Below are 27,213 nucleotides of genomic sequence, written 5' to 3'. Positions count from 1 at the left end.
ATACACATATAGAGAGATGTCCAAACATGGAAACAGTGTAAGAAGAGTCTACTCAGACATTCTCAAATTAATAATGACAAAAAAAATCTGCTGGGTACTATTATCAAAATCATGGGCTACATATTATTTTATTTATTTTCTTTTTATTTATTTTATTATTTTTTTCTTTCTTTGAAGCCTTTAGAATCATGGTGTCCAAAGATCGTCTCAATTATGAATGTAATCTGAATCAAATGAATATGAATGAAATCATCTGATCCTTTAACAATCCTGAGCAGAAACAAGAGCAGAAATTCTAATCTTTTGTCTCATTCATCTTTTGACTCAAAATGTCTTTTAGTATAAAACCCAAAAGAACTGGTTGTTCCAATACTTATGGAGGGGTGTACGGAAAAGATGGTTGATCTTTTCAAGTGCCTTCGTTCAAGTGTTTTCAGCTTTCCTATGATGTACTGTAGCATGCACAAGCAGTTTGGGAAAATAAGACACAGTCACTGCTTAGAGGAAGTGTATGCTAGCCTTCACATTCCCTGGTTGGTGGCTGTCATGTGACAGGGGAAATCACAGGACCTTTCTGCTGTCTGTCATCACTTTTGTAACTGCATAAGACGAATCTGTTATGTAGACTCGGCTATATTGGTTAGTAAACACGACTCGTATGAAATGTCGAAACTGCATCGTTTGAGACGATGACAAAAGGCACTTTTGCTGGAGGAATATAGATAATAAAAACAGAAATAAAGAAACAAATATAGAAAAGCAGAGGCATACTTCGAAAGAGAAAAGAAGCACTGCAGTGAAGAGGTCAAAATGTTAAACTTTGCTCTGGTTGTCCAGAGAGAAGCCCTCTGTACACAAACAATCTATTTATGCAGTACAGGAGCCTCAGGGATGCATCCTCCCAATCAATCCCTGCCCCAACACTCTCTCTCTCTCTCTCTCTCTCTCTCTCTCTCTCTTTTTCTCTCTTTCTCACTAACTGTCACAATACTTTTCTTTAGTAAAACTACATAAAGCTCTAAACCCCTTCCTACACACAACCCCATCTGCATAATCTCCCTCCCTTATTTTCTAAAATCCTGTTCACATACACTGACTCTGATCTGTAATTTTAAATCGTTTTTTTCCAGTCTGTCATTGTTGTTGGTCAGAAGCTGTGAGCTCAAATTCATCCTTTTGCTGTTAGACAAAAAAAAAAAACTTTCTTATTCAGGACTGAGTCACTTAAGTTCAATGAGGGGGGTAGGAAGAAAATTATATCCTTTTTTCCACTGGTCTGGTTACCACTGAGATCTTCCTCAAATTGATATATTGATGTTTCATCTGAAGGCATTTAGGTGCAATAGAGAAAAATGGTGACACTTTGGGCACAGTTTATATCTATAGTAAAGCAAAAGATGTTGAAAATTCTGTAAAGTAAATGGAGTAGAAAGGGCAGTTTAAGACACTTTTGTTTCTTTAGCAACATACATTTTGTATTAACCTGATTGAAGTATTTCCATCTCTTATTGCTTTTTTTATTATAGGCATGCTTTTCTGGTAATTAAGCTACACTACAGCAAGATTTGAACATGACATAAACAATCCCATAACAGTGCTAGCAGAAAAGCAGTGAAGGGACAAAGAAAAGTTGTTTCCAGGGTTTTTGAATTAGATATCTATGACACACACAGGGCACACCTGATATAAAGGGGATGGCAAAAAGTTAGAAACCTCAAAATCAATCTTTTCTAAAAAGAATCAATATACACCAATCAGGCATAACATTATAACCATCTTCCTAATATTGTGTTGGTTCCCCTTTTGCTGCCAAAACAGCCCTAACACGTCAAATCATGGACTACATTAGACTTCGGAAGGTGTGCTGTGGTATCTGGCACCAAGATGTTAGCAGCAGATAATTTAAGTTGTGTAAGTTGCAAGGTGAGGCCTCCATGAATCGGGATTTGTTTGTTTAGAAAATCTCACAGATGCTTGATTGGAGATGCACACCCAGCCATCCACGTTCATAAGACCAGGCCACTTTCTTCCATTGCTCCGTAGTGCAGTTCTGATGCTCATGTGCCGATTGTTTGGACTTTTAGCGGTGGACAGGAGTCAGCATGGGCACCCTGACTGGTCTGCAGCTATGGCGCCCCATACACAACAAACTGTGATGCACTGTGTATTCTGACAACTTACCATCATAACCAGCATTTTTAAAATTTCTAAAATAGCTCATCTGTGTGATCGGACCATACTGGCCAGCCATCGTCCTCACGTGCACCAGTGAGTCTTGGCTACTCATGACTTTGTTGACGGTGCACCGTTGTTCCTTCCTTGGACCACTTTTGAAAGTCACTGACAACTGCAGACAGGTAACACCCTAGAAGAGCTGCATTTTTGGAGCTGCTCTGGTCCAGATGTCTAGCCAGCACAATTTGGCCCTTGTCAAACTCGCTCAAATCCTTACACTTGCCCATTTTTCCTGCTTTTAATACATCAACATTGAGGTAATTTTCACTTGCTGCCTAATATATCCCACCCACTAACAGGTGCCATGATAAAGAGAGTGGTCATAATGTCAGTGGTCATAATGTCATGCCTGATTGGTTTAAGGTTTCATGTTAGGCCTTCACACAAATCAACTCAAATTCTTTTGGATTTTGGTGGACCCAAGTGAAACAGCACCACCAACATTCATCACATGATACAGTATGAAGATGTGAGACTGTTTTCATTTGAGCCCAGACTGTACATACATGCAGTATATCAGTGAAAGCTATGACAGGTGATTAAACAGAGTAAAATAGAGTAAATCCTCTAGATTTGAGCTTTGTTTGGACAGAAATTGAGAAGGGCCACTGCTCCTAATTCTACATCAGAGTTTCTGAACACATTTAGAGGAAGAGGCCTTAACTGAGTTCTTCACTATATGTGATTCCCAGGCACCCAAAGTTGCCAATTGTTTTTGTGATTGTCAAATTATAGAGGAAAGCTATATCAACCATACAGTGAGCATTTTGGACGCATGGTCAATGTGGCATGATCAGGATCGAACCTGCAATCTCCTGACAATAGTACCAATTGTTGCATCACTGGGGACCATGTTAGTCCTGATTTTTATTTGAATTTGAGACAGAAAACCAAACAGAGCACAGTTAAGGTCTGAATTATGTGAAAAGAAAACTAGTCCAAGTAAATGGAAGGTAATTCTGAGGATGTACATCATCAGTACCTTCAGACAGCTTGAAACTTTGCTCATTAAATCTAAATCCATCTTCTTTTAAAAGTCTAAACTTTGCAAATAGCTAGGGAATAACAACTTGCCCCTTACCCTCCGTCTATCTCGAGGGCTGAAGCTGAGTCAGAATTTATACACACACACGCATTTTGAGTCTGCGCCTATGCTGTAACATCTAACAAAGCCAGAGAGAACAGGATAGATTATGCCTGCAGAAAAAGTGACTTTAAAGGATCTTTTAGGCAGAGGCAGATGGATGAATGACTCAGACAAGGGAGTTGAGAATGTCATCCTGCGCAAGCTTCCGCTACAAACTTCAGCTCAGTATATACTACCTGAAACTCAGAGTCAGCTAACGAGCAGTTCACATCTTCATACAGCTCAGAGAGCTGGATCTAAGCAGAAGGAAAGAGTGTTTGCTGGAAACCTTCCCAGAGCTATTGGCAAAGGCTTTACTTCTATTTGATTAAAACAAATGGAATTAGCTTTCCCCTGGTCCTGTTTTCAGCACTAAGCCAGACCGAGGGGATCAGGCTATGTTGCTTTGTTTGAATTTAAAATGCAGAAACCAGAATAAATAGGAATAGAAGGTCAAGAAATACAAACTGCTCAGAATTACAACAAAGGCTATCCTTCTGAAAGTTTATTCTTATCAGGCAAATTTGTTTGCGTTATGCGTTTTCATGGTGTGGCCTTGTGCCATTGCTTGTCAATGGAATCAAACAATCTAGGTTGTAAACTAATTAATTCCTCTTCAAGAATCAGTTTATCGTGGTCAGGGTCACAGTGTGCCAGCAGCTTATCCTGGAAACAGCGGATATAAGAAATATTCTATTACATACATTTCACCTCCTGGAATTTTCTTTTATAAAAAATGCATCAATAGAGCCCAATAATGGAGCCATTACAAATTAGATAAAAATTAAAATATGGTGCCAGATACAAATTAAAATATAGTGCATTTAATACACTCACATGAGCTACCAAGGGGCTAGTGAGACACAACTTGATACACGAAGCCTGTTCATTTTTTCAGTCATTTATACTCTTTCACTGCTGCCAATAATTCTGATTAAACAGGTCAATTAAGATTTGGATTTTTACAAAACTTTTGGTAGAATTAAAGTTTATCCTCAAAATATTCAACCTAGCCAGTCTAATGAGCTAAATGTCTGTGTCAGCCTTTAAGGACTGATTCAGCTTGAAGAATGTTGTAAGTGAATATGTGAGTGTTAAAATCAGCCTTCTTCAGGCTTAAAAGGAAGTGAAAGAAAGACAGAAAAAAGGGTTTTATATGAGCAATTTATAAACCCTTATTCAGATCAGGTAGTAGAAGGTCAAAAGCAATCTGCCCATTTATACCTAGCTCTGCCATTAAATTTGGCAATTATGCTTCTCTGAACATCAGGAATGAGAAATAAGCTGGGTCAAAGCCCGGTTAAAAAGAAGTTTGTGCCACTCGGATTTCCGACGTGTGTCCGCTGAGATAAGTGGCCAAGAGAGGGCTTAATCTCAGTTTCTGTAAAATGCTAACGTGGGTGTAACGGTCTACAGAGTCAGTACCAAGTGCTCTAAATAGGGTCCCAAATAGGCGGGGGAAATTAAATATTTAACACTCACTGCCAGAGCTTAGCTCAAGCTCTTTCAGAACAAATACACAAACTGTCCCTGATTGATTAGTGACCCTTTTCAAACAAATGACAAATTTTCCTTTCATTCATCTAGCCCGCCTGTTTCGTTAATGATAGCTTCTCTTAATCTGCAGAGTGTAATACTGCAATTACATTTATTGCGGAGGTGTGGCGTAGGAGATTTCTGCCACTGATTTTATTAATCCCTGAAAAGCCGTTGAATATGCATGCCGGAATGCACAGAAGGAGCTCTCCTCCTTCTTCTAAATTGCTGAGTGCATGATTTCAGGAAATGATCGTCGGAATACAAATGACGTTTAAAAAGAAAGAAAAAGAAAAACCAGGGGTGAACTTTTGAACTTTTGAAGTTTTCTTTGTCAGACGAGGTCTCTGAAAAAATCCAAAAAACAAACTCGAAAACCTTGGCTGTCTAAACACAATTTCCAGCAGTGTAGTGAACCGTGCACAAGTATACATACCTACAGGAATTTAGAGAAGCCAGTCCACCTACTGGCTTAGTTTTATGAGATGAGGCAAAACCAGAAAACTTGAGACACACAGACAGATGCTAGACCTGGGAAACTGGGGACCACGAAAGCTCTGAGGCGGTTTACCCAATTCGACACCATGCTGCCTTGGAACCATATAGCAAACAGTTTTAAAATTGGTTAAGCATCCCAAGAAACCCTCAGTAACCCTTTTTGGAATAAGTGTAGTTATAAGTATGGATCTCACAATTTGGGCACTAAAAGTTAGAAAGTTAAAGGATTTAAAGGCACATCTAGCTTCATATGTTTTTATCACTGGGTTAATTTTCTCCCCTCTGTCTACCCAGACATTACAAAGAAACAATTCTCAAACATTTACCTCTTTTCAGTTTGCGTTAACATGCCAAAACAAATCAAGTTTCTTACTACAGTATCTACACCAGGTTACGTATGTAACGAGACGCTGCGTCAGTGCTGACGCTATGGGAATGCTTCTTTGAGGAAGTTGTGTCTGAAGCTCTGTGTGCACACACGCCATTTTAATGGCTCGGATTACTCGCCAGTAAGTCCATATAAGGGCATCTACGTCACACTGCTCCAGCTTCTATTTGTCGGAAGGAATACGTAACCCGGTGTAGTTCCCTTTCGAGGGAACTCGACGCTGCGTCAGTGCTGACGCTATGGGAACGCCAATACCCACGCCGCCACGCACCAGTCGATGACTGTGCCAGAGGCCGTGAAAGAGCACGAGCAAACTGAGAACAGCACATCACAGGCCCCGCAGTACCTGGGACCCTGGAGTTGGGTCCAAGTCCAGGTCATAGAATCAAGGTGTGCGGAGAGGACCATCCTGCCACAGCACAAATATCTTCAATGGGGACACCCCTGGCCAAGGCACTGGATGAGGCGATACCCCTAGTGGAGTGGGCCCTGATGCCGAGAGGTGAGGCATGACCACGCACCTCATAGGCCTGAGTAATGGCCTCCACCACCCAGTGCGCCAGGCGCTGTTTGGAAACCGGATTACCCCTATTCCGGCCCCCAAAACAGACAAAAAGGGCGGAGGAGTTACGCCACGAGCTAGAGCGGTGGACGTAAGTCCTCAGGGCCCTTACCGGGCAAAACAAATGCAGCCTCCCCTGTTCCGCCGACTCATGGGGCGGGGGACAGTAGGCCTGCAGGATGATTGGACAACCCACCATCCTGGGCACCTTAGGGACATATCCCGGCCTGGGGTGCAGGATAGCCTTGGACATGCCGGGGGAAATTTCTAGGCAGGTGGGGGCGATCAACAAAGCCTGCAAATCACCGACTCTCCTGAGAGAGTCCAAGGCTAGAAGCAGAGCCGACTTCAGGGTCAGAAACCTCTCGGAGGCTGACTCCATGGGCTCAAAGGGGGCTTCCAGCAGCCCCTCCAGGACTACAGAGAGGTCCCAGGAAGGAAGGCATGGTCTAGAGGAAGGCCTCAGCCGCCTGACACCACGCAAAAAGCGAGAGACCAAAGGGTGCTACCCAAGGAGGCCCCAAGGACAGGTTTGTGGTTCGCAGCAACCGCAGCCACGTACACCTTTAGAGTAGATGGGGACAGGCCCCAAGAAAAGCAAGACTGCAGGAACTCCAGCACTGCGTCGCTGAATAAACCCAGGGGCAACACCGGGGCGTCCAGGAGAAAGGACTTATCCTTTTCCTTTATGCCGGTTAAATTGAGTCACAGGTGCCTCTCCATGGCAACTAGCGCAGCCATTGAAGCCATTGGCCTATGGAGCGGGCTGTCTGCTTCGTGGCATGGAGTGCAAGGTCAGTGGCCCGGCGGAGCTCAGAAATCGCCTGAGGTCCCAATTCCTCCCCCCATCAAGCTCTGCCAGCAGGTCAGCCTGGTAGGCCTGCAAAACGGCCATGGTGTGCAGAGCCGCACCTGCCTGGCCTGCCGCCGTATAAGCCTTACCTACAAGGGCAGAGGTGGTCCTACAGGGCTTGGAGGGAATGCGGGCCTCCATGCGGGCAATGAAGGTGAGAGATAGCCCGCGAGCGTCTCTTCAACCCTAGGCATCGCCCCATAGCCATGGCTTTCAAGCCCTATGATGGCTGAATAATCAGACATGGCCGGAGAAAAAACACGCGCCACAAATGGATTCTTCCAGGACCTCGACACCTCAGCATGGAGGTCAGGAAAAAACGGCAGTCGTCTGCATGCAGGTGGCCTGCGGCCTGAAGTCAGAAAGCAGTCGTCTAACTTAGAGCGGGCGACACTAACTTCCTCTTCAGGCCAATCCAAATTCAACCTACCCACGGCGCGTGTCACCACTTCGAGGAGCTCCTCGAACGCGACTGATTGCTCTCTCTCGTTCGGCTTTACCGAGGGGGAAAGCACGTCCCCGCCCACATCGAGCTCCTCAGAGCCCGACGTGGAAAGCAGCATGCTCTCTTCCGGGTCGGGAGAAATCGCAGCGCGAGCTCCCGAAACCGAAACTGAGCGAACGGAGTCAGGGGAGAGGGCAAGAGAAAGAGAAACACCCGTCTCTTGCTCCGCCTCCGCTAACTCGACCTGCGAACCCCATGATCGGAGCTGCCGGTCCGCCTCGGCGGACGCAGGACCCGAACCATGAGGCGCAGCTGATTGCTTGGAAAATGCAGCCAGGATCGGAGAGTGCGCAGAGGGAAATCCTCACAATGCACGCAGCCGGCTCCCTCAAGAGCCAACCGCGCATGCTCCTCTCCCAAACACACAACACAAAGAGAATGCAAGTCGTCCCCCGTGATAAAGCGGGGGCACGGATGCACGCATTGCTTAAAGTGCTTAGACTGTAACATATTTATGTCCCTTGCCTAGCTTTCCCTATTTTTTTTTCTTTCCCTGCACTTGACAGACAGTGACAAACGACACACATACACAGAGCGCTTCCTGAAGACAAAGAAAGCTGGAGCAGTGTGACGTAGATGCCCTTATATGGACTTACTGGCGAGTAATTACTCCATCACGTGTCCTTTCCGAGCCATTAAAATGGCGTTTGTGCACACAGAGCTTCAGACGCAACTTCCTCAAAGAAGCATTCCCATAGCGTCAGCACTGACGCAGCATCGAGTTCCCTCGAAAGGGAACCTCAATAGAAGCACCATCCAGGATGGTAACTTGCCCCAGAACTAGCATTATTTCCCCAAGGATCATGAAACTTTGTTTAATTACCATGGCATCTGTTCCATGAGTAAGATGTTCAAAGGTAAATATTGAGGGATTAAATCACACAAGCCAGAGAAGATTGCCAGCTCAAGGCCCAAAGTGGAGATGAGGAAGAAAGGATTGATTGTAGCTGATAGAAAGCAGATCTAGCACCAGGGAACAATGGTATCTGCAGCAGGGTCCTGCAGACAGAACAGATAATCAGAGATGGAACTACAGGAATTAAAACAAACTATCACAGAGAGAAACCAAAAGAGAAATGTCAAGGTTTGATTTAGTTCTGTTATAGTATATTGGAAGCCTGGAGGAAGTGGTGTGTATTCTTTCAATCGTGAGATTCTGAGAATATCAAAATCACCACGAACTGGATAGAACCTTTTAGGGGGGGGATCCTTTACATGACTTTATGTGGCTTGGTGGGTGGCTAGATCACTTCTACAGCCCTTTAAGACAGTTTTGTATGTCAGAGTAGTACATTTTTCTACCTCTGGAGCAATGTGAATTTTATGTGGGGAACATACAGTATTCCCAAAGCACCTCCACCAGTGTCTCGCATACATACAATAAATATGCTTGACTTGTATCCTTCTTCTTTTGATTTGTTGTCTCATCTTGATGGTTTCCTACTGGTTTTAGATTCTGCTTGACTCTCATCTGCCACTCTTTCATCACATTCCCATTTCAAAGGTAGATTCTCTTCAATTCTCCATTCGAAAGTCTTGCATTACCCAGACACAAATAAGCTGATTTAGGTAACAGCGGCAGTAAGAGGGAAAGAGATATTGCTAAAGTAAATAGCATTGTCAGAAAATTAGGAAGTCATGACCGATGTGTGTGTGTGTGAGTGTGAATGCACAATGTGTACTTGTAATCTAGTTGGGGAAAGTTAATTAGCTGCTTAAGAAAATCCAGAGATAACATACAAAACATAACATCTCACACTTATACTGTTCATTTTTGGAGATTTGTTTGAGTATGAGACCTAAATATGGTCCTGTATGTTGAGGAATTTTACAGATTTTTGCTTGAGGTAAGCCCTGAAGCACTGTGGAGAAAAAAAGAGGCAAACACACTGGGGGCACAACAGATTCCAGAGTATTTCCACACAGGTTCTGTGTTGTTTCTAGAAAAGTTTCAAGCAGCTCAGATTCATCATCATGGCATGTTTCTTTAAAAATATAGCTCATGCCAAATGAGCAACACAAAGCTTTCCAATCAATTACTTATTGTAATCAATTAGTGGAGACACTGTATGATTGCAACCTAAATTTTGCAATTCCTTTAATTTTACCCTGATTCCGTGGTATTCCCTGGATTGAAACCCAACCCCACCAAATCTCAAAGCATTTTGAACTATCCCGACTCCCCATGCAGACACTTTTGACCACTCCCAACTATTCCAAACACTCTGTTGACCAATTCCTTGTAGCACTCTCACAAACACTCTACACCAGTCACTCTCATCCCCACTGACTCGACTGACCAATCACACAGTCGCTCATGACCATTACCGTCCACTTCTACAGACTCAAATTATAACCTCGGCACACAGACCTGTCCTGCCCTTCCCTGCAGACTCTCTTACACAGTCACACCCAAGAATTAAACTTCATACAACGTGTCTTAGCCGACAGAATTCATTTGAAGTAACCTTCTCAGCTGATGGTTTGCTTAACACAGACTTTTCTTACGCTGTATATACTCTGTTTAATCACAATGCGGCGTACACCCAAACATCTGTTCATTTCCACCTTTCAGATCTCATACGTTCTGTTCCACAGAATTTGTTGGCAAGCGATACACAATATGAGTCAGAGTGAACAAAGCTAATAAAGAAGACTCGATTATTTCGCAATTATACAATTACATACAATTACCACCATTATGGAACCTAATCAGATCCAAAGGGCTCTGCTCACCGCTCACATGGTTCAATAAGCCAATATGCACAATTAATTAACAGACTCCACATTTTCTTGCGAAGCCACATGCGATCGATGTGGCTTTTTGCATGTTGTTTTATTTTATCAAGTTGAAGGAATGGCAAATCTCTAAAAAGCAAAAATCCAAAAAAAAATTGTTGTGAATTATGTGAACTTCAGCTGCTTTAAAAGTTTTTTCTACACTCCCCTTCTTATATTCCTGCCTCCATAGCACCTGACCCGCCATCTCCCACTGGCAGCCACCTCACACATTTCTCTCCATCTGCCCCACCTCCCCCCACTTCTGTACTTTCCTGTGACTCACCACTTCCCTGTTCACATTTCACTCACCACCTCCTGGCTTTCAAATCATGTCTCCTGAACCATCTATGCTCAAATTATAGAGTTCTATTTGGGGTTTTGAACCTTGGCCTAAACCCAGAGGCAGCGCTCACCCACATGAGCCACCAGAACTCATATTTGCAGGCTACTTGATAGACCTTTCACCTTTCCATTGAATTATCCATCGCCTAAAGCTAAAAGGCAGCTGGACTCAACCCAAGGATCTCAAGCAGTAAGGTCCACGACAATAACCACTACACCAACACAGGACATGGAAAGCATTGCTTATTGGACATTTAATAAATATCAAAAAGTGAGCCAATGAAGTGTTTAAAACAGAGACATCCAAACTCCAGGAATCTTACACACCATGGGACATGGTACTAATCAATACACCATCAAGGGGCAGGTGGTACTGGCCCTAATAAATGGCTTGAAGCATGACTGCGAGGTGTTCATACTTAAAATTGAGATACCCAGACTCAACCCAGGGGCATCACACAAAAGAACCCACAAGACGAATTACTCCACCACTGCAGGACGGGTGGCATTGTTGCTTATTGTACTTTTGTCCCAATTAATGGCTCAACGAGAGCCAATAAAGTTTCCAAGACTCCACCCCTACACACCACCATATCTGTGGCTCTACCCACAACACCACAATAGACTAAATGTTCAACAGAAGAGTATCTGGTGAAGGTTTAGTGTTCATCAGTTCTCTGTGTAACAGGAAGGGTCTCTCTGTCTAAATGTTACTCTAGATTTGGGTAAAGTTGAGGTGTGAGAGTTTGTTGTTGAAAGCAAGTCCTGTCGGAGAGAAGAGAATATTTTGATACAAACTGTAATAATTTTACTAAATAATGTGACTTATTACTTAACAGACCTCAATTCTCCTGAAGTACCTGAACTTGCCTAATAATAATGCTGAGGCTCGGTCCCAAATGGCAAGCCATCCTTAAACCGCATCTTTGAATGACTCTATCGTTCTCTCTCTCTCTCTCTCTCTCTCTCTCTCTCTCTCTCTCTCTCTCTCTCTCTCTCTCTTTCTGACTATGTGTGTGTTTCAAAATCTTTCAACCAGGTGAGCTGGTTGTCATGGTAACAGCTACACAGTAGTAAGATAGAACTAAGGCTACATATATAGGGCGTGTATTTCACCCATTGCTGTTCAGTCCGCTTAACGTCTAAACTGTCAAGCAACGCAAAAAGACAAATGTTTACAAAAACATTGGACTGTAACTGAACATTGCAGCAAGTCAGAAGTAAGCTTTCTGACCCATATCCTGCTAGGCTATAGTTAACAAATCTGAGTCCAATATTTGCTACTCAAATGTGTTTGTGTGCTTCAGGCTGTCTTTTCTAAATGTATCCAACTCTCATACTCTGTAATTCTCTCTGTGGTTATGTGTTTGTACTCTTGTCTTTTGATTGACTGTTGCACTTGTGAAATGTGACAGCCATGCAGTTAAATGCTGAGTGCTCAGATTTCTTTCTATAAGAGAGAAAGAAAAAAGAAGGAACAGATGCAGAGAGAAGCAAAAAGGGTTTGAGGTAGATGTGCTGAGAGAGAGAGAGAGAGAGAGAGAGAGAGAGAGAGAGAGAGAGAGAGAGAAATTAAGAGAGATCTGTAGTGGGTAATGCATGCCTGTGTGTTACTTTCCACTATCATGTTCTGTCTTATATTGTACTATGTTTTAGTTTTTGCCTTTTAGATGTTGAGTTGTGAAGCAACCCTTTGGACTCTGTATAAAGTCGCCATACTTTTTTTCTTTGAATTTAGTGATATCCGTTGGATTTTTACGCACAGAGCCTTCCTGCTTTAAACTAGAAAAACAACAGTATAGAGTGATCAAGATGAAATAAAGTGAAGTCCGTCTGTTGCTTTTTCATTATTGGTTGTCAGCTGGGACACGTAGTCCTATTGGCTTGGGTCAAGATTACAATCAAAGGAAGCTAGATACTGTAGGAAGTAAAGAACCATTTGACACACCGACATGGACACATTTAAAATTCAGACATACCTTTCTTTCACAGTTTAGCAAAATGCTATCTAACAATAGGTCTGGTGCTTCAGCATGCTGTAAAATTTAATATTTCATTAAGTGCAAATTCAAAAGGCAATCAAAACTGACCCTAGAAAGTCCAAAACCTATGTTACAGAACAAGATCCAACATGGGAGACGTGAAAATAATGGACCAAATGGATTGACAAAAAAAAAAAAAAAAAAAAAATAGGCCTTACCCCAAATAAAGGGCAAACTTGAAACAGGCAACTTAAAACAGGACACGGGTGGAGACAAGACAAGGATAAGTGTACAACACAAACACATCAAGAAAGTGCACGCCGTAATCCTGTGCTGCTTACGCGCGCCCGGCTCGAGGATAAAATACAAGACAACTGTATAATTATACAAAAACAGTTTTTGAAGCCAAATATAATTGTATATTTCTTTCTATCACTTATGTCATTAGCAGCTTCTGTTGGTGTTATGTAGCTATATGAACAAGTAAAATTTATAAGAATGATCTTCTAGAAGAAAGGAGCTTTTTGGATACAATGTAAGTAGCAGGTTTTGACGGGCAATTAGAGATAATTTCTCTCGTCTTCTCTGCAAGCTTTAAAGACCCTCACTGTATCCGTATTTTATTGAGAAATAACAGATCCAGAATGGCTCCCACTGGGCTCAGGCATGGTGAGAATAAAAGAGACTTTCATTTTGATTTAATGGAATTTGCAGTCATTCACGGATCTGCTCGGTTTCTCTAAGCCTATAATCGGCACTAATCACTGCGCACTCATTCATTTATATATTCATCTTCTGTTCTTTATAGTTGTAGCCTGCGCTCTTCGCTCCTCTCATGTTGAAGCAAGGCAGCATGCATCGCACGTGTCTCTTTCAAGCAGACATTCAATACAATATAAGAATATAAGATTCAACTTTCTGACTGGCCGAAAGTTTTTGGTTTATTTTCAATAGCAGCCAGGACAGGATTTCTGCTTGCAAGCAAATTGAGGTTTTGTATCAGTGCATTCATTTTAATGTTATTGTTTTTGTAATACTCCTCTTTGAAGTTGCTGCACTGTTCATGAACTTTTTTCCTAGCCAAGCATTGCAAAATATTATCTGTAGTTTCAGCAAAATTTACATGACACAGTACTACCTGTTGCTAGCACTATGATATAATGTTAAACAGTCAAACATAATGAACTCTCAAAGAAATATCACTGAGTCAGATACAGGGCCAGTTAATTCAGTTCTCCCCATAACCAATTTGCTCACACACACAAATTTAACTACACAAAGGATGCTATTGACATAACAGGCATACAATACAGCATACAGACATAATAGCATACAGTCAATGGTTTCCTCTTTTGCCTTTGCACATGGCCGTAAATGAATGCATGCATCTTTCCAACGGACAAATCATTTTCCAAAAGGTGTAGGCTGCAAGACCCAAATTTGGGTGAGCTGAGCCCGCCCCTGAGCCCACCAATGCTGCCGCCAGCACAGGTCAGCTATAACCTTATTTCATGCTTGACATATTATACAGAACATAAACAGTCTTTAGTTGTCCCTGGAGTGATCCAGTGCCAGCATCACTCTGAACAAGCCCTCATGGTTTCAACAGTTTCTGGTCTTCCTCCATCACCAAGAGGTAAAGTCAAACAGTGCTTGGACCCTTAATCGCTGCTCTCAGCTAAATTTATCCTTATTACCATTTATGGTCATAATTATTCAATATAATTGTAATTATTCGGGAAAGTGCATTGCATTATGTCCCAGTGTCTGTTACTTAGTAAGTGCTTCACAACACAACATTAGACAACCTCATTTTTATAAACTGATTAATGAGGCAACATAGACAGACAGGTTGCCGGAGCTGGAAGTATCAGTGTCTCCATGAAATCCAGGATGTGAGTGCACCACGTTTCCTGTCAGCTGCTTCCCACCTCCTGTGAAAACATGTGAACGAGAAAATGATGAATGCAGATGAAGTGCAAAGTATACAGTCAAAGAAAATGCATCCATCAAGTCAAAACATTATACTAAAAATAATCAAATTAAAAAAAAAAAATTGAAGTAACAGTTTTCAAGCCCAATTAATGACATAGATGCACACACTTTTATAAAGCCATGTTGAAATGTTTACAACTGGATGAAGTATTGCCATCCCAGCTACCAATTTTAAAGCTTATTAAAGGTAGGGTCTCCGTTGTTTGAAAGCCAATGTTGACATTTGAAATCACCAAAACAAACACACCCCTAACCCAAATGGGTCCCACATACACATACAAACATAACCCAGGCAACTAATGGAAAGAAATGTGTCTTTATCATAGCTGAAGGGAAGAACATTACGATTGCAGATAAACAAACAAGCAAAAATGACACACAAGCATAATCATGCAAAGGACGGAATATATTAGTTCTGTGAAACAAAGCAAAACCAACGTTACTCACCTATCGAGATGGAAAAAAGCAACATCGGCGTCCCATCGCAGACCTTCCCGCTCCTTCAGTTCTCTCCAGCGCTGGAAAGCTGATCCTATATTAACACGGGTCCTACTTCTTGCCTTATCGTAAGCCTTTCTTTGCTTTCTTTCTTTGTTTTTATCCTCCATGTCAATGTTAAAACCGCTTTCTGCTAATGTCACACATGCGCACTCTCTCCGCCCATATTGACAAGACACGCCCCTTTCTGCTCATTGGCTACATTTTAGTTTTATTTTTGTTTTGTTTGGTGGCCCAACGCAGTTTTCTGAAGCATTTCTCAAACAACAGAGACCCCACCTTTAATATTTCATTTGGAGAAACGTTTAGTCGATAAGGGCATTCGGAGGACCTTTTTTGCTGACAAAGCTACTTAATACAAGGGTTCTCAAAAGCTTATCGTTATGGTAATAGTGATAGTAAATGCCTCCCCTTGTGTGTGGCTCACCTCATTAGAAATAGTAGTTGGAATAAAGTGCCCAGGCTTCATGAAATCTTTTGAAAGTGAACTTAATTACTGAAAACTAGGAAATAAAATTAATTTACAGACATGAAAGTTGCTCTTCTTGCACTTCTTCTTTCCTATCTGTTCTCCTAGTTTTCAAAAATCCAATGGCGTGATGTCCCAACACACACACACTCACACATACACACACACACACACACACACTTCTATCAGAGAAGCTAGCAAGGGAGGCAAGATCATTATAAAAATCATTATAAAAAGAAAAACTCTTTGAAAATTGTCAGTAAATGGGGTCAGATATGCATGTATAATTTAGTTCAGCAGTCTGGGAGGAATCGAAATATTGCAATATTCACAGCAGTAAGAAAGGGAACTAAATCACTCATAATGGGCATAACCTTTTTGATAAAAACTCCAAATCCTAGACAGAGACTTTGAGAAGACGTTCATGTATTTGACCAATAGGATTTATATGTACTTACATATTAGAGCAACGTTTGTGTTCAAATCTTCATAATAAACATTACAACTTCTTGAAATATCACAGTTTACCACATACTTTTCTTAATATTGGTTATGATTTATTTCTCGAAATATTATGACCCGCACTGGAGACTCCTTCCTCAGATGATAAGTAAATGTCTTTGAACAGGATATTTGAGAGCCATGTATAATGTACACTGGAGCAAATATACTACACCATGGTAGAAAAAGCGACACTGCTGTATCCGAGGTACAGTATGATGTGCTGTACAATAATGCCAAACATATTGGTCATGTTATTTAACCTCTACTTATAGTCTCTTTAAAAACACATGGATATAACCTTCCTTTACAATGGCTTCAATAATTAGACTCTAATTAGAGCCTCCCACGCTCGCTTCAGGCATCAGGAGCTTTAATTAACAGAGAGGTGATCACAGTGCAGCACATCACTTTCCCAACCCACCTGCCAAAGGGACCAGGGGATTGAGAAGTGCGAGGGAGAAAGAGAACGGAGTGAAAGGCAGAGAAAGTGAGACAGATGGAGAAGAGGAGGTCAAAGAACAGAAGAATGAAAGATGGGACACGGTGCGTTTTATGTACTACAGATTTATGTAAATGAAAAATAACCTTTTTTTATTATTATTATTTATTATGGGTTGATTGATATCAGAGGGCTATGAATCATCCAGGCAGATACAGAATTAAATACGTATACAACAGTTCCCTTGATGCTTGATGGCAAACGACAGACAGGCGCTAATTTAAATGCTGAGACTGGAAAAAAAATCAACATTCCTATGTTGTATGCAAAGTTGTGGCTCCAGTAAATTCCTCACAGCATTTGATGATGCATCACGATCGTTATGATCAGTAATTAGGATTCTTTAAACAGTACTGTGAAACATCCGTTATTGCTTTTAACACGTTTCTGTGGTGTAACTGCAAATCATCAAACCTGTCTCTGTGAAAAACAAAAAGAAATCTATATTACCTGCACAGCTGTATTTTTTAAAGGAGGGAAAGGGAGTTAGAGAGAGAGAGAGAGAGAGAGAGAGAGAGAGAGAGAGAGAGAGAGAGAGAGAGAGAGAAGGCATGGAGAGAAAATCTTTGTTTTTATTTCTTTGACAAGCGTAGAATTGATAGTGGAGAAAATAAAATGGAGAACAGAGAGACACAGAGAGAGAGAGAGAGAGAGAGAGAGAGAGAGAGAGAGAGAGAGAGAGAGCAGGAACACTTGCTTTTTCTGAAGGTCAGACACAGACACTGTGGTGATCAGCATTCTTCTCTCACACTCAGCCTATTCCATTTCAAAACACACACACACACACACACACACACACACACACACTCACACACACATTTCCTCTCATGAAAGACTCAAACCGAGGAACTACAAATTCGATGATACAGATGATGTGACAAACAGAAGTAGATGTGTACACGAGTACATGAGTGACAGCAGCAATAATCTTGAGAACACTGAATTGACAATTTAATTAACTAATTATCTTTATAACTCACGGAATAGTGACTTTATTTTGCTTTGTACTGAACAACTCCATTGCATTGATTATAACTGTCCACTGAGTCAGTTATGTGATGGTGTGAATACAGAAAGTCACTTAAATCAGGTAATGGTTTGTTTACAGTGGGATTGGTTAAAGGAACTGCACCCTGATTGGTTACAGTGGGATTGGTTAAAGGAACTGCACTCTGATTGGTTACAGTGGGATTGATTAAAGGGACTGCACTCTGATTGGTTACAATGGGGTCCATTAAAGGAACTGCACTCTGATTGGTTACAATGGGATTGATTAAAGGAACTGCACTCTGATTGGTTACAAAGGGGTTGAATAAAGGAACTGCACTCTGATTGGTTAAAGTGGGATTGATTAAAGGAACTGCACTCTGATTGGTTACAATGGGGTTGAATAAAGGAACTGCACTCTGATTGGTTACTGTGGGATTGATTAAAGGAACTGCACTCTAATTGGTTACAGTGGGGTTGAATAAAAGAACTGCACTCTGATTGGTTACTGTGGTCTACAGAGAGTGCACAGATTTCAGCCCGTCACATTATCAAATTATCAGGTCACATTTCGACACACATTGAGCAAATACAAACATGACAGGCTAGACTAGAACAACTGTTACACACAATCCAAGTGGTGCTAAGAAAAAATATGTGACACCAGATGAGTAATGGCACAGTGCTGGCCCACACTTAACACTTCAACTGGCCCAGATACTGCTGAGAAATGATGGCGAATAACTCATCCAAAATCTCGTTCCCAGAACACACCCACAATATTATCCAGCTTAATAACAGTGTATGCAGATGAGGCACAAACTTAAATGAGCTGTCTATAGTCCATTTGTTTCCTCCAGACTTTAAATCCTAATAAAATTTACCAGACAATACACTCTCCATGAACCACAAACTCCATTCAATGTCTTAAACCAAATTGTATATAACTCAAACTTTTCCACTTTGGAAACAGTCAAATTACAGCTTTACTTCTGACTGTAACAAAGCTCTGATACTGGAGACTCATATGCAGCAAGACAACGTTCCCTACTGTACGGAAACGATGACGTATTACAATGAATGTGTAAATATACAAAGGAAAAAAAAAGTTAATTAATTCACATGTTCCTCAGAATTCAACAGTCCTGTGTATAAAGACAGGATAATCCATGTACATGTACTTGTACTTTCTGTTTGTCATTTACACGCCGCTCGTCGGGCATAAAGCAAGTCATATAGCTCAATCCCTCGCGTATCAGAGCAAATTGGATGCTAGCTTTAAGTCAGCCCTATGCAAATGAAAGAACTAAAAATAAATCTGAGCAGCCAATGCATATAGGGACAGAGTAACCAAAAGGAGAGCATGTAAACAGAGAGAGAGAGAGAGAGAGAGAGAGAGAGAGAGAGGGGAAGCAATTGCTAAGTAAAGTGAAGGAGCTGCCATACGCTGAGTGGGATGTCATGGCTAGATGTGTGGCACAGTTCCTGGGGGAAGAAAATTCAAACACCTTCGCCGTTACTAACAGCATCTCGTTATGTGTCTCACTTGTTCTTTTGCTCCATCTTGCCCTTCCTGAGCCAACTGGTTATGAGGCAGTGGGCCAAATACAGACAGATGACCTTGTTTGGCATAAATGGGGTATGGCATGAAAAAAATGGAGCAGCTATCCATCCATCCATCCATCCATCCATCCAAAAGTACTGGTACTCCCATTTGTTTCCCAGTAACTGTTTGTAACAAAGTGAGTGTGTGTGTGTGTGTGTGGGCTCGAACTTGTGTGTGTGACCAGAGACATTGATGAAACACTGAAGGACATTTTGACTTTCTGTCCACCTCATTAATTCCGTCCTCCTGCCTGTCTCTCTCTCTCTTTCTTTCTTTCCTGTCCATCACCTTTCCATTTCCTCCTCAGTCTTTCTCTGTTTGCCATAAACTAAATAAATAGTAAAAATAAATAGTAAAAGCAATTAAATGTAAATTGCATCTTCGTGCTTTGTGAAATGAAATAAATGGCCTATGCCTTTATTTATTTGACAAGAAAGATATGAATGTTGATTTTTCTTAATTGGTTTCTGTGAAAAGAGCAAATAATAGGGGTTTAATTTATTGCCAGTTGTCAATTAGACTGAAATCTCCAAAAGTAATTACTAAAGAAATGCATCAAACATCCATATTTATGGACTAATTCTCACTTAATTATTACAATTTGCGTTGTAAAATTGTGTGTGTGTGTGTGTGTGTGTGTGTGTGTGTGTGTGTGGAGGAGAGTTAGGAGGCTGAGCATGCTCGGGTTGACTCACTGGTCCTCGTCAATGAGGTGAAAACACGTAGACAAATACTACGAATAAAAAAAATAATTTGTTTGGGGGGTGGGTGGTTGGGTATATGAGAATAGATCACAGGGAGAGAAAAAAGGAGCAGAAGGGAATGGACAGCAAAGGGAAATGGACAGATGTGTGAAATGGAGAGAAAAGGGAGGCGAAGAGGGAGAGATAAAGTGCTATTAGGATGAGACGATGGTTAGAAGTTTGCCAAGGTGACTGTCGAAGATTACCACTGCTCCATACAAATAAGACACACACACACACACACACCTCACTGACAGCTGGCTTATCTTCAAGTAGGTCCTGCAGGCTCTGTTATTCATACCGTGTGTGTGTGTGTAACAGAAAGTCTGATATGGAGGGGCATTCCAGCAGTACCAACAGTGAGCAATACAAGTACACAAAGATGTAATAAATCACGATACGTTGTTAAGAATGTAGATTAGACTTTCGTGAGAGTGTTACACAAACTCTCTCCTTCTCTCCGATCTGTTCAGGAAGCATGTCTCCCAATATGTAATGATTTAATGTGTGTTGACTTAACACAACAAAACCTTCAGGATTAATTAAGTAAGCATTTAAATGATGTGCAGAGAAAGTCTTCATTTTATAAGATGAGTCTAACTGAGGGCCTTTTTGCATCACCAAGCATCTCAACTTTTTTCTACATGCGCATACACAAACACACACACACATACACACACCATCTTTAAAATACCTCCTCCTACACAGTGATTTTCTGAAAGGTCAGCTGAAACACAAATTGAGATAAGTACCTCATGAAACCCAGAGGGAAATGCTGTTATAGCAAAATAATCAACGATAGGGTGGTGCGATGGGACTGAAAACAAATCTGATTAACAGTAAATTTTGATTTATTTAAGAATGACCAAGTGAAGAATGAATACAGAATTACAACCAGAACTTCACTTAGAGCTGTTATTATATAAAATTAATCTACACTTTCTAACCAATCAAATTCAAGAATCCAACATTGTTGGGTGTTTCTAATGAAGAGAGTAAAAGAGAATGTGACCTTGATTCCAAACAGGGTCTTGATATATATATATTGATATATATATATTGATATGATTATTACGCAATGGTGGAGGTTTTTGAAAAAGATGCCTTTATTTATATTAGATGAAATTGGGGTTTCTTACATTTCCATGCTAATTTCAAGCCACTGAGCTAATACAGCTAACTAAACAATGGCTGATAAGGGTGGGGTGGGTTGTAACACATCTTGCATCATAACAGAAGAACCAAAAATGTAAGAAAAAGTATTCTGAGGATTAAGAGGATTCTGAGACCTCAGATGACGAAAAATTGTGTGTTATCTCTATGGAGCCATATGGCAACTAGGGTATAATGTGAGCCCAGAGACCGCACTGGGCACCAAGCCTGTACTCCAGGGTTACCAGCATTCATTTGTCACCACTGTGACTCTAGCTAAGAATAGACACACAATGACATTGTTTTTGATTTAGACCTATGTGTTCTTTGCGCAGGTATATTGACGTAGAGCGTTCATTAAGCATAAAGCATTAAGTTAAGGATGTTTGTTCTAATAGATGAATTCACACACACACAGAGCCACATACAAGAACACACACAGACATCAACATTCACACACTCTAACTTTCTCACACACACTTCTGACTGAAATAGAAAATAGATTTGACTTATGGTCAGTCAAAAAGAGACAGACATTGTTCTGGATTGTGCAATAAACCTCATGAAAGACCTCATGATCACATTGTGTGTTTTTTTGCCCCAGCATGTTGTAGGTTGGTTAGGTTGTAACAAAGGAACACCATGTATTCAACATCAATAAGGTCTGTGATACTCTTGCAGATGCTTGAATTAGTCCCACTTGTAGTCAACAAATGTGGGTACTTTGTAGAATCAAGGCTGGTGATGGAATGTTCTTTAGCATTTAGCTAGCTGTTTTTTTTTTTAGCTAGCTGTTTAGCTGTTTGCTTAAGATAAAACTTTCTTGTAAGTTCTATCACTTGAGCCACCACTGCCCACCACTTTTGTTCTAGTAATGCTTTAAACTTTAAAGCCTTTTAATGTGTCGCTCAGCTGTCAGGGAGACGCCTCATTGGACAGAATGAATGTATGTGTAAAAAAACTTCCTCTGTGCTTCTGAGTTAGTTTTGCTCACGCCCCATTAAACACATTTTGCTTAACGTCAATGCCTCATTACCACTCTCTGGACAAATTGTAGGCTTTTAGTTAAACGATTGAATATTTCTACCCAGTCCTTTATTGTTACTTGACTTTGAAAGGAAAACTGCATATCCTGTAGCTCTAAAAATATATGTATATATATATATATATATATATATATATATATATATATATATATATATAAAACAAAACCAGAATTCAGGTATTTAATGAATGTTGGAGAGAGTTAGAGTGTTTTTCTCCTGAATACTGAGAAGTCTTGGGCGGATGTCGACGTTAGATGGTGATGTTTTTTGTAGAATTGTAGATATTTTGAAGAATGTTAATGTTTGTTTGAGAAATTTGGCGATGGATGTGGAACGCTGGCATCTAAACAGGAAATGCCTGATTGAGAACACTTAAATGTTGGTCTTCGTTAATGAGCGTTAGTCTCTGATTTTTGAATGGTAGTGTTTGAGCGTGGGGGTTGATTGGAGGCTAAACAGGCATTAAAATATCATGGTTGTTGTAGTAAGCAGATTTAAATCCCTGTAACATGAAGAAAAGGAATTAACGTTGCAGAACACAGACGAGAATTATGTAAATCTTTCTCTTCTTTCTCATTTTTTTTCTTTTCTTTTCATTTCACCAGCTTCACTTTTTCTCTGTCTCGTACACTCTCTCTTCCATTCAACCCTATAGATAGTTTTCCTTTCAGTGTAGGATTAATTCTTAAGGGAAAAGCAAACGTAATGAGCCAGACTTGTGTGCTTCTGGGAGTGGAAGAGATGTGCTTCCTGTACAACAAACCCATCTATTCTTACCCAATAAAGCTTTCTGAGCTTCTAGATAAGACAGTGTTACTTCCACTGCTGGAAATGTCGAAACTAACTAAAGCTCAGCTCGACTTCTAGATCATTACAGCTTGCAGTTTTTCTCTGACGGTAAACAATATATCACTCCTTATCTAAAGCTTTAACATTCATCATGTAGTAGAATTGATATTTATCTAGTTACTGGAAAATTTACTAGAATAAAGATTTGACTGTAAAGGAAATCACATAGTAAGCAATATGTGGGAGGATAATACGCATAAAATACCCAGTGATTAGGTTCATCACTAATTTATCCAGCAAGCTCTGCTTCCATTTGCTCAATTAAATAACTTTTTAATCGCTTTAGCCACTTTTTCATTCCCTGAGAATTATTTCATGAATATTTATGAACTGCCTAAAGGCCATACTTTAACTATAAAATGTAATGTCTTGATGTGGCAAGGTTTATGAATATTGGTCATTTCATAAAATGGACCAAGTAATATCAGTAAGAGACGAGAGAGACTGGAAACTGAAGACTGGTAACATTGTTGATATACAGATGGATTACAGAAAGTTCTCTTGTTCTGCCTGTCATCTTATGGCGTTATGAGGAACTGAACGTTTTGATATTTTCACATGAAAATCATTATCACACATCAGTAACCTGCAATAATTCTCTAAATAAATTGAAAAAGCAAAGTTTTTTTATATGTTTAGATAATTAGGAGCCAACTGATATTTGTATTTCTCATCTTTCCCATGTCTCTTTCTCTATCTCTCTCTCTCTGTCTATGTCTATCTATCTATCTGTCTATCTATCTATCTCTCTCTGTCTAGATAGATATAGATGGATATATATATATATAGATGGATATATATATATATATATATATATATATATATATATATATATATATATATATATATATCCATCCATCTATCCATCCATCCATCTATCTATCTATCTATCTATCTATCTATCTATCTATCTATCCATCCATCCATCCATCCATCCACCTATCTATCTACATATCCATCTATAAATCCATCTATCTAGCCACTTCTTTTTATTTCTACAGCTCCTTCTGACTGTCTGTCTGTGTTTGTTTTCTCTCTCTCTCTCTCTCTCTCTCTCTCTCTCTCTCTCTCTCTCTCTCTCTCTCTCTCTCACACACACACACACACACACACACACACACACACTCACTCTCTCTCCCCCTTTCTGTAAATGGTAAATGGCTTTGACCTTTGCTGACAGAAAGAGCAAAAGCTCAGTGAAAAGAAGTGAGTGAGAGGAGGATAAGATAGAGGGATTGGAGGAAGGGGAGAAGGAGAGCATGTGAGTAAGTAGAAGACGCTATAATGAAGTGTAAGCAGTAGGTGGCTGTCAACACTAATAGATATAAAGAGTCTGTCTTCAGTACACAGAGACATATTCATTACTGTTGAGTAATTTATTCAGAGCTTTCAGAAGAATAACAAGAAGCTTGGAGTTCGAATTAACGCTATGCCTGAACGTCTTTACTCCAGGGGACTGTTGGGTTTAAATTTCACTAATCAATACAGCAATATCTTCTATTCAGTTCTTTTCAATTCAGTTTTATTTGTATGAACAAGACATAAAAGTGTGGCATGAATATTCTCCCTGAGGTGACAAGTGAGAAATGGTAAAACAGAGAGAAACAGTTGGGCAAAGAAAAAAGAGATGGAGACAGAAAGAGGAAAAGAAAAAAGAAAGAAAAGAAAAAACATATATACAAGAAATGCTTGATGAATTGTAGTGAGATAAGAAGAGAGAAAGATAATATAGAGATAGATATAGACACAAAGACTGAGAGGGTGAGCAACAAGAAAGAAAGAAAGAAAGAAAGAAAGAAAGAAAGAAAGAAAGAAAGAAAGAAAGAAAGAAAGAAAGAAAGAAAGAAAGAAAGAAAGAAAGAAAAATAATAATAAAAGAGAGACAGATAAAGAAATACAAAATGAAGGAAACAGAAAGGGGTAGAAAAAGAAATGACAGAAATGTGGAGAGAGCGAGAGAGAGAGAGAGAGAGAGAGAGAGAGAGAGAGAGAGAGAGAGAGAGAGAGAGAGACAAGAAGAGATATTAAGAAAGAGAGTGAGTGAATGAGTTTGTGAGTGAGTGGGTGATTGGGTGAGTGAGTGAGTGAGTGAGTGAGATAGATAGATAGATAGATAGATAGATAGATAGATAGATAGATAGATAGATAGATAGATAGATAGATAGATAGATAGATAGATGGAGTGAGTGAGTGAGTGAGTGAGTGAGTGAGTGAGTGAGATAGATAGATTGAGTGAGTGAGTGAGTGAGTGAGTGAGTGAGTGAGTGAGTGAGTGAGTGAGTGAGTGAGTGAGTGAGATATATAGATGGAGTGATTGAGTGAGTGAGTGACTGAGTGAGTGAGTGAGATATATAGATGGAGTGAGTGAGTGAGTGAGTGAGTGAGAGACTGAGTGAGTGAGTGAGTGAGTGAGTGAGAGATTGAGTGAGTGAGATAGCAAGATGGAGTGAGTGAGTGAGTGAGTGACTGAGTGACTGAGTGAGTGAGTGAGATATATAGATGGAGTGAGTGAGTGAGTGAGTGAGTGAGAGACTGAGTGAGTGAGTGAGTGAGTGAGTGAGTGAGAGATTGAGTGAGTGAGATAGCAAGATGGAGTGAGTGAGTGAGTGAGTGAGTGAGTGAGTGAGTGAGAGAGAGATTGAGTGAGTGAGTGAGTGAGTGAGTGAGTGAGTGAGTGAGTGAGTGAGTGAGTGAGAGATGGATAGATCAAAACAAAAAAGATGTCTGTAAATGAAGCGAACTGCTTGATGAATTGTAGTGAGATAAGAAGAGAGAAAGATAATATAGAAATAGATAAAGACACAAAGACTGATAGGGAGAGCAACAAGAAAGAAAGAAAGAAAGAAAGAAAGAAAGAAAGAAAGAAAGAAAGAAAGAAAGAAAGAAAGAAAGAACATTGAGAGTGAGGGGAGAGAAAATGAAAGAGAGACAGATAAAGGAATAGAAAATTTAGGAAACTGAATGGGGGTAGAAAAAGAGATGTTGACAGAAATGTGGAGAGAGAGAGAGAGAGAGAGAGAGAGAGAGAGAGAGAGAGAGAGAGAGAGAGAGAGAGAGAGAGAGAGATTCAGAAAGAGAGAGAGACAAGAATAGAGAGAGTGAGACAAGAAGAGAGAGAGAGAGAGAGAGAGAGAGAGGGAAACAAAAATGTGAAATGAAATAGAGAGAATGGCAAAAATAAAAAGGAAAAGACAGAAAGAGGGGTTTCTACCCTTCATACTGCTTGTACATGTTCTGGTGTAAAAACATGATATCAAATTCTTCTACCTTTAATAAGTACTGTATAGGGAAAGTTTGACCACGCCGAATATTCTGCTGCCATTTATTTTTAACGTTATCCAAACGGGACACAGACTTTTATTCTCTCCATCCTAACTCCATCTCTAAAGGTAACTTAAAACTGCTTTTTGTGTCTCCCCGTGACTCAGGAGCGAGGAAAGATCGGCGTCATCTTCAACGTGGGAACGGACGACATCGCGATCGAGGAGAACGGAGTGGTGGTGAGCGACGGCAAATATCACGTGGTTCGCTTTACTAGAAGCGGCGGAAACGCTACACTGCAGGTGGACAACCAGCCTGTCATTGAACGCTTCCCATCAGGTAGGAAACGTGCACTTTTTATCAGTTTAGGCAACAATAACAAATTGGTTTAATGAACAAACATTATATAAATTTAGACTGGTTTAAGGCAAGACGCTAGAAAGAGAAGCAAAAAATGTTTATTTCACTTCTTAATCCACTCTAATTAAATATAAATCTTTATACATGGCTTTAAACCCCACCTATTCATCATTTGACTCCGCCCACTTATCACATATATCATTATAGTGCCATATATTCGTACACAGCTTGTATCTTCATGTACTGTATATATGATATCAACTAACCGGAGAAGAAATACATTAAACTTTTTCATCTTATTTTATTTCTTTTTTATTTTAGAAACAATACTTTTAAGCTTGTAAGTTTTATTACAAGCTATATTTAATGGTATATTATGAATGAATTTCCCAAAATGTTTTGATCGTTGAATTTAGGTTAGATTTTATACTAGAAA

At 40.3% G+C, this 27,213-nt stretch overlaps 1 protein-coding gene across 8 annotated transcripts in view; it reads left to right on the top strand.

The window, feature by feature from the left end:
- The window catches only part of nrxn2b (neurexin 2b), a 539,034-nt gene that overhangs the window by 473,701 nt on the left and 38,120 nt on the right, over positions 1-27,213 (top strand). For all 8 annotated transcript variants that reach the window (XM_060864253.1, XM_060864255.1, XM_060864252.1 and 5 more), the window contains one exon: positions 26,585-26,756. In XM_060864253.1, the coding sequence (XP_060720236.1) occupies positions 26,585-26,756 (172 nt within the window). The remainder of the gene's footprint in view (positions 1-26,584; positions 26,757-27,213) is intronic.

The sequence above is a fragment of the Tachysurus vachellii genome, chromosome 2 (genome assembly GCF_030014155.1).
Source record: "Tachysurus vachellii isolate PV-2020 chromosome 2, HZAU_Pvac_v1, whole genome shotgun sequence".
NCBI classification, from domain to species: Eukaryota; Metazoa; Chordata; class Actinopteri; order Siluriformes; family Bagridae; genus Tachysurus; species Tachysurus vachellii.
This window is presented reverse-complemented; position numbering and strand designations above follow the sequence as displayed.